Source organism: Mustelus asterias, chromosome 19 (genome assembly GCF_964213995.1).
Source record: "Mustelus asterias chromosome 19, sMusAst1.hap1.1, whole genome shotgun sequence".
Taxonomy (NCBI): Eukaryota; Metazoa; Chordata; class Chondrichthyes; order Carcharhiniformes; family Triakidae; genus Mustelus; species Mustelus asterias.
In genome coordinates this window covers 20,066,316-20,079,481 of record NC_135819.1, presented here as the reverse complement: position 1 = coordinate 20,079,481, position 13,166 = coordinate 20,066,316, and the positions used below count along the sequence as shown (strand labels likewise).

At 48.3% G+C, this 13,166-nt stretch overlaps 1 protein-coding gene across 4 annotated transcripts in view; it reads left to right on the top strand.

The window, feature by feature from the left end:
• Positions 1–13,166, top strand: part of tecrb (trans-2,3-enoyl-CoA reductase b) — a 59,432-nt gene that overhangs the window by 38,406 nt on the left and 7,860 nt on the right. For all 4 annotated transcript variants that reach the window (XM_078235132.1, XM_078235130.1, XM_078235131.1 and 1 more), the window contains 4 exons: positions 1,645–1,688; positions 2,898–2,955; positions 9,276–9,364; positions 10,861–10,906. In XM_078235132.1, coding sequence (XP_078091258.1) covers positions 1,645–1,688; positions 2,898–2,955; positions 9,276–9,364; positions 10,861–10,906 — 237 coding nt within the window. The remainder of the gene's footprint in view (positions 1–1,644; positions 1,689–2,897; positions 2,956–9,275; positions 9,365–10,860; positions 10,907–13,166) is intronic.

Below are 13,166 nucleotides of genomic sequence, written 5' to 3'. Positions count from 1 at the left end.
AATGCATCACGGGAGCATTATCAAACTGACATTGAGCACCTTTTTGGAGATACTGGGACAAATGACCAAAGCTTGGACAAGGTGCACAGACTGCAGCTGTTAACACCAGTACATTCCTGGGCCTTGCCAGTTTTCCCTGTACCTCAGGAGCATAACTGATCGGAGCTCAGCAACTGCAGGTGTCCCTCATTGAGGAAGGGCGACCCTGTGGTTCCTTTTCCAAAATATTGCCCTGCTTTAAGTGTCCAGTGTGTAAGTGCAGCAAGATCAGGCTGGTTTGTGATGCCTTCCTTGGCCAAATAGTCTTAACACTCACTGACTCAGCTTGTATGAAGAGTGATTACTTGTGTGATGGAGGGATTATGTTCATTCAGTCATACGACCCTGCAGTCGTGTAACATTGGCCTCTTATGAATCCCCTCACTCCTTTCACCGACTGTGCTTTAAGCCATTTAGACTCAAAGTCTGGTATTCCCTCCCTAAACACTTTGCTCACACACTCACCTGCTCTTCTTAGAACATTTTCATAGAATCCTTACAGCGCAGAAGGGAGCCATTCGGCCCATCGAATCTGCACCAACCACAATCCCAGACAGGCCCTACTCCCGTAACCCCCACATATTTACGCTGCTAATCTCCCTGACGCCAGGGTCAATTTAGCATGGCCAATTAACCTAACCCGCACATCTTTGGAGTGTGGGAGGAAACCGGAGTGACAAACGAACTGAACCCGGGTCCCTGGCGCTGTGAGGCAGCAGCGCTAACCACTGTGCTACCGTGCCGCCCTTCATTCTGCAGCCCTCGCTCGTTTGTAATCTACTTTGACCAAGCTTTTAGTGGTTTTTGTCTGATTCTGCTACGTTGAGCCCCCTGTATGTGAAGAGCAAATTGGGTTCGCTGTCATGCAAGTTCCAGTTGACCAACTGTGTGTTGAAAGAGTACATATCTCCAGGTGTGATGCATTATATTAGTTGAGGGACTCTGGGTGAAACCACAAAGTTTTAAAGTCTGTAAGCAGGTTCAACCTGTATGCTGCTGGAGTTTGTAATAGTGTTTTATACCGACAGAACCAGGATTACAAACATCGGAATTATCCATTTTTAGCTCCACCATTCTTAACAGTCAGTGTGGGTCACCTGACTGCTTTTCAGGTAGTCATAGCAGTGACTGATTTGTGTCAGTCCCTGACCTGTCCAAGGAGTGTGCTGGGGTGACAGCTGATAATCCTGACACCTTCATGTCTTCCTCCTTCCCTGGCTTGAGCCTCCAGGCATCTCAATACGAGGTTTAAGTAGTGTGGAACTGAAGGTGCAGTCGAAGGAACCTTAGGTCAGTATCACTAACACCGGTTGCCCCCTCGCAGCACCTTGGCACTCAAACCGAGTTAACTTTAGGCCTCTGCACTTCTGTGGCCTCCAGATGTTTGTGTGAACCTCAGCCCCAGCTGTTTGTGGACTAGGTGGAGGCCATGGTTCCAGTTGCTTGGACAGGGGAGAGCCTGGGTTCCAGTTGTTTGAGGTCAGCTGGTGGTTACCAATCAATAATAACCTTTACTAGGGTGGGTCTTGGAGATGAGACTGTTTTAAGATCTCTCCGGCTTCCTGGATAATAATCTGACTCCCTTCTTTCCTCTCTCTCTTTCAGCTTATGGAGATAAGCAAGTGAAAATTGCTCTTGCTATATTCCTGGTGAGTTCCCTTTCTCTAATATCTAGAAGCTGTGAGTAATGGTGCTGTGGTTTTTGCCCTGGAGTTTTAATCCATTGTATTACCAGATTTTGTGCGTTTTGCTGAAATTCTCTTCGCCCTTTGTTTTAACCTCTTTTTCCCTGTCTCTCTGAGTGAAGTTGCCAGAATAAGTAGCTATAACTCTGATATTAATATTCTGTTTTGGAGACATCCTTACTGTACACAGAGCATTTATGTGAAAGCGTACTGATTCCTCTCCCTCTGATCTGGAGTGACTGGGTTTGGAATAATGCTTAAAGGCTCTTTCAGGCTCCTGAGGAGGGTACGCTTACAGAATGGAGGCTGCAGTGTCGTGGTCTGAATGCCTGCAACATGGAAGATGCCTTCATTGACTTTGGAGTAAAGGAGAGTGAGCCTGGACTGACCTCCCATCTACATCCTGCAAATTCCTGAATGGCAGTCGGGGGAGCTCCAGGACACCATTTGCCTGCTGTGTCTCTGAACTACTCCCACTACTCAGAGGTGTAGGAAAGCCAGAATTACATAGAAATTAATGCACCAAAGCAGGCCCAGGTTTTAAAGTTTATTATTGTCACAAGTAAGGCTTACGTTAATGCTGCAATGAAGTTACTGTGAAAATCCCCTGGTCGCCACACTCCGGCGCCTGTTCGGGTACACCGAGGGAGAATTTAGCAAAGCCAATGCACCTAACCAGCACATCTTTCGGACTGTGGGTGGAAACCGGAGCACCCGGAGGAAACCCTATACTCCACACGAGCATCCTCCTACTTCATCTAACCTTTATTAGCAAGTCCTTCAGCCGTCATTTGGTTCCCTTGGGGCGGCACGATGGCACAGTGGTTAGCACTGCTGCCTCACAGCGCCAGGCACCCGGGTTCGATTCCCGGCTTGGGTGACTGTCTGTGCGGAGTCTGTACGTTCTTCCCGTGTCTGCGTGGGTTTCCTCCTGGGTGCTCCGGTTTCCTCCCACAGTCCGAAAGACATGCTGGTTAGGGCGCATTGACCCGAACAGGCGTCAGACTAGGGGGAATTTCACAGTAACTTCATTGCAGTGTTAATGTAAGCCTTACTTGTGACTAATAAATAAACTTTAAACTTGCATTTTAACCAGCTCCTCGCTCTCAGCAGCCTTCAGTCTGTCAGTTCTTGCTGATCACACCTCTTGCTCTTTGTTTTCCTCTCCCGCAGTTCTGCCAGATTGGTAACTTCTCGATTCATGTAGCACTGAGAAACCTCCGGCCACCAGGTGAGACTGCGTAGGTGACGTGCCGGCAAGCCAGGTAGCAGTTAAAGTGGGTACTGTGATGTTACTGGTCTCCAGAAAGCAGGACCTTATAATCCACACTTGTGGCAGGTTTGGGAACTGAATTTGGTTTTAAAGAATAGAAAGGTTGTGCGTCCACAATGCTGTACAACTCCTAACTGGCTCACGAATGTATTTAGAGAAGGAGACCTGCCAACTTCAGTAAACCCCCTCGAGCCTTCTCCAATCTTCAATATATTCGTGGCTGATCTGATTTGTGGCTTTAACTGCTGCCTGAGCCCTGTTAGCCTCAACTCCCTTAGATATCACAAATCTGCTTCTGTCACTGTTACAACCAAGAAAACTTGCAATAAACTTGTAAAAATATTAAATATACTTAACAAAATTTGAAGAGTTTTCTCCTCTGCGTTGATACAGTGCAGGAAGGAGGCTAGCCGACACATCGAGTCTGCGGTGGCGCTTTCCCAGCTAGAGTTCAGCGCGTTTTCTCAATTTTAAAATGGCAGCTTTACCACCCCGCCCTCTGACCCCCCACACGCACACACACCAAGGGGGTTGTGGGTTCATGTGGTTCGGGGGAATTCAGTGTGGGGGCAATTAGCAGGCTGAATTGCTACTCTTGAGTGGTACCCAGCAGAGGATGGGCAGAGGATTAATCGGAACAGAGACCTTCTCGTTCCACTCGCAACTGAAATAGTCTCCTCCAAATTGAAGCCTACACCTCTTTGTACTGGGCCCACAATAGATGATGACCCCCTGACAAACTAAAATGAGTAGATTTATTGACAATTGGAATACTAGAGCAGGTAATACTGTAAATAATGGTAGAATTAACCTGCCAGCAATTAAACCCCTGCCTTTTTTTTTGTAAGAAAGACAGAGCTCTGTCTGAAAGTTTTTCAAGATAAAATTGCATCAATGATTAATCCAGAGTCCAGGATTGTAGATGCAGCAATATGGGATACAAAGCAGTTGGAGACAGATCTGTCAGTCAGTCAAGATCGGTGACCCATCAGAGCATACCACTAAATGGAAAGACCGGGCAGTAAGCGCGCAATCACATGTCCTTTACCCTGAAAAGGGGAGGCCATTTAACCCTTGCAGTTCCTTCTGCCATCCAGTGAGAACATGGCTGACCTGTGACCTAACTCCATATATCTGCCTCTGCTACATATTCCTTAATACACTTTGATTAACAAAAGTCTATCGCACTCCAATTTAAGATGAACACTTGATCCAGTGGAAGAGAGTTCCACACTTCTCCTACGTTTATGTGCAGAGATGTTTCCTTTATTCACTCCCAAAAGGTCTGATCCTAATTTTTAGACATTCTCCCTTAGTCCAAGACTCCCAGGAGAGGTACATGGGTAGATATGTGCATAATTCGGACAGATTGAGAGCATAGTTTATAAAGCATACTGTATCTGGATATTATTAATAGGGGCATAGCGTCCAAGAGCAAGGAAGTTAGGTTGAACTTGCATAAGACACTAATCTGGCCTCAGCTGGAGTATTGCATCCAATTCTGGGTGTTGTTCTTTAGAAAAGATGTGAAAGCACTGGAGAGAGTGCAGAAAATAATCACGAGAATGGTTCATGGGATGAGGAACTGCAGTAATGAAGACAAATTGGAAAAGGTTAGGACTATTTTCTTGGAGAAAAGAAGGTTGAGAGGAGATTTGATAGAGATGCTCAAAATTGTGAGTTGTCTGGACAAAGTAGATGGGGAGAAACTGTTTCCACTCGTGACAGGATCGAGAACGTGAGGGCACAGATTCAAAGAAATTAGTAAAAACACGCGATAGTGATATGAGGGAGAACTTTTTCACTCGGCAAGTGGTTAGTGCCTGGATTGCACTATCCAAGTGTGTGGTGGAGGCAGGTTCAATTGAAGCATTCGGGGGAATCCAACTGTTACTTGAAAAGGAAGAATGTGCAAGATTATGGGGAGAAGGCTGGAGAATGGGACCAGGTGAGTTGCTCATTTGGAGAACTTGTGCAGACACAGTGGGCCAAATGGCCTCCTAAGCCGTGACATTTCTGTGAAAACTGGCCTCTATTGTCGGCTGGTTTTAACATTCCTGAAATGGAGTCGGGTTTTGTGTGTTTCGATGGAGGAGTACATATTGGTGTTACTGCAGGGCAGTCCCTACACTGCCGCTCAGGGGAGGTGGGAGTAGGGAGTGGATATCTGAGGAGCGGAGGCAGAATACAAATGTAGGAACATAGGAAAAGGAGTAGGTGATTCGGCCCCTGGAGCCTGCTCCACCATTTAATGACATCATCGGTAACCTCCTATATTTGGAGTATGTGGTCTTTCTGTCTGAGGTTAGTATGTGGCTCTGAGGGGGAATGAAGGCAGCAGGGAAATAACAGCAGAGAGTGCACTGCTGTACTAAGCAAAGATTCGTGTGCAGAATTTGATGTCAACTTTAATCTCTGGCAGCTTTGTAACTCCATCTCCTGCTCTAATTAAAGATAATTTGTTTATAATTAATCCCTGGTCCGGTTGAGTGTCATGGAATCGAATGCCAAGAATTCTGCAGCATTTGACCAATCCAGACGGGCGGTTTATTTGCTTTTGAACAGGTGGCCTGTTGACAGCCTATTAAGAACAGGCCGTACTTGAGCCTTTGAGTAACCTTCTAGGCGCTGGCAGCTTCACAGTCCCAGCTCCTGAGCGTTGGCAGGGACAGTTTGCAGCAAAATGAATTGTCCTGGACTTTTCTGTGAACCAGTTGTTGTCTTGCTCAATTTACACTGGTTAAAATACTGAACAGTTTCTTTCAAACGCCTGGGCTGGAATTCTCCGGCCATTCACGTCGGCAGGATTCTCTTGTCCCGCTAGCACATCCTCTCCTCCTTCCACCCCCCAAGGGGGTGACATCTCTGGGAATTCCCATTGACAGTGGTGGGACCATAGAATCCGACCACTCGCTAACAACGCACCACCTCCCGCTGGCGGGAAACACGGCTGGGAGGCTGGAGAATCTCGCCCCTCGTGTTTCATGCAGTTGCCTCACTTGGTGTGATTCCCTCCCTTCCCCATGGTGCCTAGTGATTTCCCCTTGGCCCACTCGACCCAGGAAGGTCCCTGTGTGGGTTGCCCAGCCGGTGCTGCCAGTACACCTTGGTTTGTGAGGACCACGGGCAGTGGTGCTGCAGCGCAAATGAGGCTCACAGCCACTTCCGAATGTGGGACACCTTTTCTTCCCGTTCAGCCGGCTGCGATTGTGTTCAGCGCTCCCAAAAAGTTGGAGCAACTCAGTTCTTGGTTTTTTTTTCAGTCTATGTCAGAGCGACTGGGCTGTGCTTGTGTTTTGTCCAACAGAAGTGCTGATTACGTTGCAGAGCTGCAATCAAACAGTGCAGCCAATCAGAGCGCTGAACCCCTTGCCAAGGTATCTCCTGTTCTCTAGCTCTCCACCCTTGACCCAGCCCACAGCATCACTCCCTTCAGAGCCTCTAACTGTATGTTCCGTTTGTCCCCATTTCATCCTCTTTCCCCTTGACTGCTCACCCCATTGGAATTCTGGAGGCCAGTTTGGCCTCTTCTTTCTAATCTCCCACTGTGAAAGGTGAAGAAAATAGCTTAGTTTTTTAAATTGCTAAAGCACAAAGAACTTGCAGCACAGAATCGAGCCACTCAGCCCAGTCGGTCTGTCTTGGTGTTTATAATCCGTGTACACCTCCTCCCACCCACCTATCTCCTCTTGTCAGTAAATGCTTCCATTTCTTTCTCCCTGATGGGCTCTCCTCAAATGTATCTGTGCTGATTTGATTCAACTACACCACTTGAGTTCCACATTCCAACCCTTGTGGATAAAGAATGTTTTTCCTGAAATTCCTAGCATGTATTTATGATCCAGGGTTCTGAGCCACTCCCGACTGGAAGCATCTTCTCTATATTCCCTGCCTATCAAAACACTTTAAAGATCTCTTACCAGGTCATCGCTCAGAGTTTTCCAGCAGAAAGAACCACAGCCTCTTCCTGATGGTTCTAACCTTTCTGTTTTGCTATCGTCCCAGTAATTCTTCTTGCTCCCCTGCCTCTCTACCCTTTCTATAATCTAGAGGCAACAAGTATATTGCTCTTAAACAAATATTAGTGGCTTGATTTATGACCATGTAACAAATGTGTTGTAACTGAGCAGCGCAATTGTTATTATTAAATGTTGTTGTGGAGTCAGTGATCCGTCGTTCAGTTGCTGTCGGCCTCTCTATCCTCCAAGCCTCCAGTACCTCCCTCTACTGCACCCCTGAGCCCACGCCCCTCCCATATTGGATCCACTGCTAGCTGGCGATGGCGTGAAGCAGGCTAGCTAAGCACTTCCGAAATTCATTCCTGCTGCCTGTAGATCACCCCCCGCCTCCGAAATGTCAAACCATTTTGCCATCTGGCAAATGGCACCTCTGCCACTGCCGTAGAAGGTGCCATCCACAGTCAGAGCGGCAACCTAAATCCCTGCCAGGGGGTGGTGGGAGCGGAGCCAAGCAGTCCTCCACTTTTCCCACAACGCTCTCTAACTTCCTAAATTCTTTCCCTCCAATCCTCCGGCAGTCAAATAAGAGGTCACGGATGTGAATAGGTGAAAGTTTGCCCCAGTTCCTCCAAAATACATTCCTCTAATGCCTTAAAAACCTTCCATCCTTGTCCTCATTTATATCCTGGGCTGAAGATACTTGGTGAATAAAGATAGTGGTGTGTTTTATGTCCCTTTCTACATAAATTTAATATGTTGTGCTTTATTGAGATTCCCCCATTGCCATTTTTGAGTTTCACTATTCTCTCCCTACAGCTCATCCCCTTGAATCTTTTCACTCCTCTCTATATTTCCGGTGGACCCAGGTCCCTCTTGAAATGCACTGACCAGGTGCTGTGTACTGACACAAACACAGAAAACTCTGGAAAATCTCAGCTGGAGAGAGAATCGAGCTAACGTTTCGAGTTTGGCTGCGGTGCACTGATATCTGTTTTGTGCATTCCGAAATCTCAGTACCACTTAAATTTAAGTTTGTTTATTAGTGTCACAAGTAGGCTTACGTTAAAACTACAGTGAAGTTACTGTGAAAATCCCTTAGTCGCCACACTCCGGCGCCTGTTCGGGTCAATGCACCCTAACCAGCACGTCTTTCGGACTATGGGAGGAAACCGGAGCACCCGGAGGAAACCCACGCAGACACGGGGAGAACGTGCAGACTCCGCACAGACAGCGACCCGAGCCGGGAATTGAACCTGGGTCCCTGTCGCTGTGAGGCAGCAGTGCTAACCACTGTGCCACCGTGCCAGCCCCCCTGCTGCAGACTTCCAGATTTATAACCCATCTTTCTGACGGAGTTTAAAAATTGCTTCAAAGAATACAGTTCACTCCCATGCCTCAGTTTCTGGGTCTGTTCCTTTCGGTGTACATGTCTGTTGTATTTTATCTGCCCTCTTCATGACAGACCCACACCCATTGCAATTATATTCACGTAATGTGCTCTATCATGTCCCTGTGCCATTTTGCTAATAAAGCTGCATTCTCTACTGCCCTCGCTATTTGAGTGTCCTCAGATAATTTGACCAGTTGCTATTTTGAGGCAGTTCCATCGCCTCCTCAACTTCTGATATTGAGGGAGTTTGTAGTCAGAAAGGTCCCTCCCACGTTAGTAAGAAAGAAACTTGCATTTAGAAATGACCTTTCAGTGGGTCCTAAAGTAGCTTCCAGGCAATGAATTACTCAGCCCAGTCTCTGTAATGTAGGAAATCCAGCCACCAGTTCTGCACAGCAAGACGCCACGATGTGATAATGACTGGGTTATCTGTCTTATTGATGTTGGTTGAAGAATACCAAGCCCCCCCCCCCCGCTGTTATTTGAAATAGTTCCATGGGATTTGTTACATCCATGCTTGTGGGAAGACGGGATCTCGGTTTACATCTCAGCCAAAATGACCCAGTTGTTGTTGTTGTTGTACTGGATCTCTCCACACTGTGGGGAGGGCTGCCTCAGATCATGTTGAAATATGGGGTCCCTCTGGGTGGCATTTCCCGACTCGTGGTATTGAAAGTCGTCACTGAAGAGGGGACATCATTTACTGCAACCACCTAGCTGCCCCCTGCGTTCCCCTCCTCTCCCTCTCTCTGCTCTTTCTCCCCCCTCCACCACGCTCCATCCTCTGCTCTCCCTCCGCCCCCCCCCCCCCCAACCCCTCTCTCTTCCCCCCCCCCCCCCCCCCAACCCCCACCCCTGAGGAGGGCCAGTTGGGTAAATTATGTTGTGAGCACAGTGAAATTTATTGTATCCTCTCTCTCTCCCTTCAGGCTCCAAAGCGCGCAGGATTCCTTTCCCAACTAAAAATCCCTTTACCTGGCTCTTCCTCTTGGTGTCCTGTCCTAACTACACATATGAGGTAAGTCCCTGTGCGTTGAACTTGCTGCTGCTGCTCGAAGTCTGGGGGCTGGGGCTCCATACCGGTGGCTTTAGTCATATATGTTGTACAAACCGTGTGCAGAGGTGGACAGTCGGAGCCGGTGTCCAGTGCCGGGCGTGTAGATGCACGGACATGGGCGCGCTGCTCACAGTCAAATCGCTTGTTGCTGAAGTTGCCGCCCTGAAATATTTAAGCCCGATGTCTCAGCAAAGCCAAACATTCCTCGCAGCCTCTTTTTTTTGCTGACAGATGTCCCAGTTTGTACTGATGGGGAACTGATGTAATATTTCCTGTTACTGCAATGTGAAACCAACTTTTGTTTTAAATTTGGAAAATTAAAAATATCCCCGCGTTCATTTGGAACCTGTCCCCAGCTGCCAGCTGAGGATAATGTGGCTCTGAGCTCGAAATGGAAGATTGCCTGGGAATTAATATGATTTTGGGCTGCGCTGGCCTCCAGCTGAGGGGAATTCCAGGGTACGAATATCTCTCTCTCTCCCCCTTAGTCCTGGGAATACAGCTACCGTCTGAAATATCATAGAATCATAGAAACCCTACAGTGCAGAAGGAGGCAATTCGGCCCATTGAGTCTGTACCGACCACAATCCCATCTAGGACTTATCCCCACTATCCCACACATTTACCCCACTAATCCCTCTATCCTACACATCCCAGGACACTAGGGGGGCCATTTAGCATAGCCAATCAACCTAACCCGCACATCTTTCAGACTGTGGGAGGAAACTGGAGCACCCGGAGGAAACCCACGCAGACACGGGGGAGAATGTGTAATATCCACACAGGCAGTGACCCAAGCCGGGAATCGAACCCGGGTCCCTGGGCACTGTGAGGCAGCAGTGCTAACCACTGTGCCACCCATGATGTGATGTGGAGATGCCAGCGTTGGACTGGGGTGGGCACAGTAACAAGTCTCACAACACCAGGTTCAAGTCCAACAGGTTTATTTGGTAGCACGAGTTTTCGGAGCGCTGCCCCTTCATCAGGTATCTTGCAATTGAGTCTGTGTCTATATATGTCCTGTTTGTGAACCCAACTCTCCACTCACCTGATGAAGGAGCAGCGCTCTGAAAGCTCGTGCTACTAAATAAACCTGTTGGACCTTAATCTGGTGTTGTGAGACTTCTTACTGGGGTGGAAGTCCAACAGGTTTAATCTAAATAAACCTGTTGGACTTTAACCTGGCGTTGTGAGATTTCTATCTGAAATATGTGAACAGGCCCAGCCACTAAGGGACTGCTTCTGAGTGCCTTTCCAAATCTGATCCATTTGGTCTTCAACCCCTCCGCTTGTTGAATGGTGGAAGGATTTGCTGGCTGCACGTCCGTAACCATCATCGTACCAGCCTGTAGAATGGTTAACCTTATTAGCACATGGGTTTATGGGGCATACAGTGAAGGTACAGCCTTCAGTGTGATTGACTGGGTGAGTAATGTAGCTCTGATCTCTGTCCACAGGTGGGCTCCTGGATTGGCTTCACGATAATGACACAGTGTCTCCCAGGTAAGATAGTGCCTTGAGAGATGATGTGGCTAAGATAAGTGACTGCGGCAGCTTTACTCTCTGAAGGCAGGCCAGGCTTTCTGTGTTGTTTTTGAGGGAGCTTCTCACTGCTTTAGGTCACAGCCACTGTCTGGCTGGGCGATCCTGCAAAAACAGGATCCATTTCGGAAAGGTTCCCGATTGTTCCCCTGCATTCATTGACAGCTGAACTACGTCACTGCCTGCCTCATTTTCCAAGGGAGCTATTTCAATGTTGTTAAGTTTGTTTATTTATTTATTGTCACATTAACTCCGGCGCCTATTCGGGTACACTAAGAGGGAATTTAGCACGGTCAATGCACCTAGCCAGCACGTCTTTCCGACTTTGGGAGGAAACCGGAGCATCCGGAGGAAACCCACACAGACACGGGGAGAACTGCAGACTCCACACAGACAGTGACCCAAGGCTTGAATCGAACCCAGCTGTGAGGCAGCAGCGCCAACCACGGTGCCGCTGTGATGCTCAACTCCCAGCATCCTTGCTGCTGTGCTGAGATCAATGGGCAGAGTGACTGGGGCCAGTCTGCAGAGGAAACATCACTCCGAACCCCAAGCCCACCTTCCGTGTAATAGAGCATCTGAGGCAGGATTACCCAAGTCTGTCCTGGGTTAACCAGCCTCAGTTAATGGGTCTCTGTGTGTCCAGATTAGAGGGGGAGGAATTTGTTCCGGTTTCTGCTCTGGGTCATCATCCACAGGGTAGTGGGAATGTCAGGTGAGACTGGGATTGTGCTCTGCTGTCTGTATGACATCTTGTGTATTTCTATCTGGTGTTAAAACCCATCTTCATGCAAAGAGGGTCATTAATTAACCAACTCGAGTCTTGGAGACAGTGGGTTAAGCCTGGCTGCCTTTCTCCAAAGTTAAACTCTTTGAGACAGTTGAGGTCAAATAGAAGAGAGAAACTTTGGGTGTCAGTGTTATCAGGAAGCTATTGTGTGAGGTGGGAAGGGAACGGAGGTCAGATGTACTGAACCTGCTGTGAGAGCCTGTAACTCATTGCTGGATACCGTCGTAAACAGCGCCCTGTCACTCCTCAGTCACTCACTGTCCTCCAATTCCCAACCCCCCCCTTCAGTCCCCCTCTCTCTCTCTCTCTCCTCCAATCCCTGTGTCTCACTTTCTCTCTCTCTCTCTCTCTCTTCCCCCCTCCAATCCGTCCTCTCTCTCTCTCCCCTCCAATCTCGCTCTCTCCCCTCCAATCTCGCTCTCTCTCCTCCAATCTCTCTCTCTCCTCCAATCTCTCTCTCTCCTCCAATCTCTCTCTCTCCTCCAATCTCTCTCTCTCCTCCAATCTCTCTCTCTCCTCCAATCTCTCTCTCTCCTCCAATCTCTCTCTCTCCTCCAATCTCTCTCTCTCCTCCAATCTCTCTCTCTCCTCCAATCTCTCTCTCTCCTCCAATCTCTCTCCTCCAATCTCTCTCTCTCCTCCAATCTCTCTCTCTCCTCCAATCTCTCTCTCTCCTCCAATCTCTCTCTCTCCTCCAATCTCTCTCTCTCCTCCAATCTCTCTCTCTCTCCTCCAATCTCTCTCTCTCTCCTCCAATCTCTCTCTCTCTCCTCCAATCTCTCTCTCTCCTCCAATCTCTCTCTCTCCTCCAATCTCTCTCACTCCCTCCTCCAATCTCTCTCTCTCCCTCCTCCAATCTCTCTCTCTCTCTCCTCCAATCTCTCTCTCTCTCCTCCAATCTCTCTCTCTCTCTTCCAATCTCTCTCTCTCTCCTCCAATCTCTCTCTCTCTCCTCCAATCTCTCTCTCTCTCCTCTAATCTCTCTCTCTCCTCCAATCTCTCTCTCTCTCCTCCAATCTCTCTCTCTCTCCTCCAACCTCTCTCTCTCTCCTCCAATCTCTCTCTCTCTCCTCCAATCTCTCTCTCTCTCCTCCAATCTCTCTCTCTCTCCTCCAATCTCTCTCTCTCTCCTCCAATCTCTCTCTCTCCTCCAATCTCTCTCTCTCCTCCAATCTCTCTCTCTCCTCCAATCTCTCTCTCTCCTCCAATCTCTCTCTCTCCTCCAATCTCTCTCTCTCCTCCAATCTCTCTCTCTCCTCCAATCTCTCTCTCTCCTCCAATCTCTCTCTCTCCTCCAATCTCTCTCTCTCCTCCAATCTCTCTCTCTCCTCCAATCTCTCTCTCTCCTCCAATCTCTCTCTCTCCTCCAATCTCTCTCTCTCCTCCAATCTCTCTCATCTCCCTCCTCCAATCTCTCTCTCTCCCTCCTCC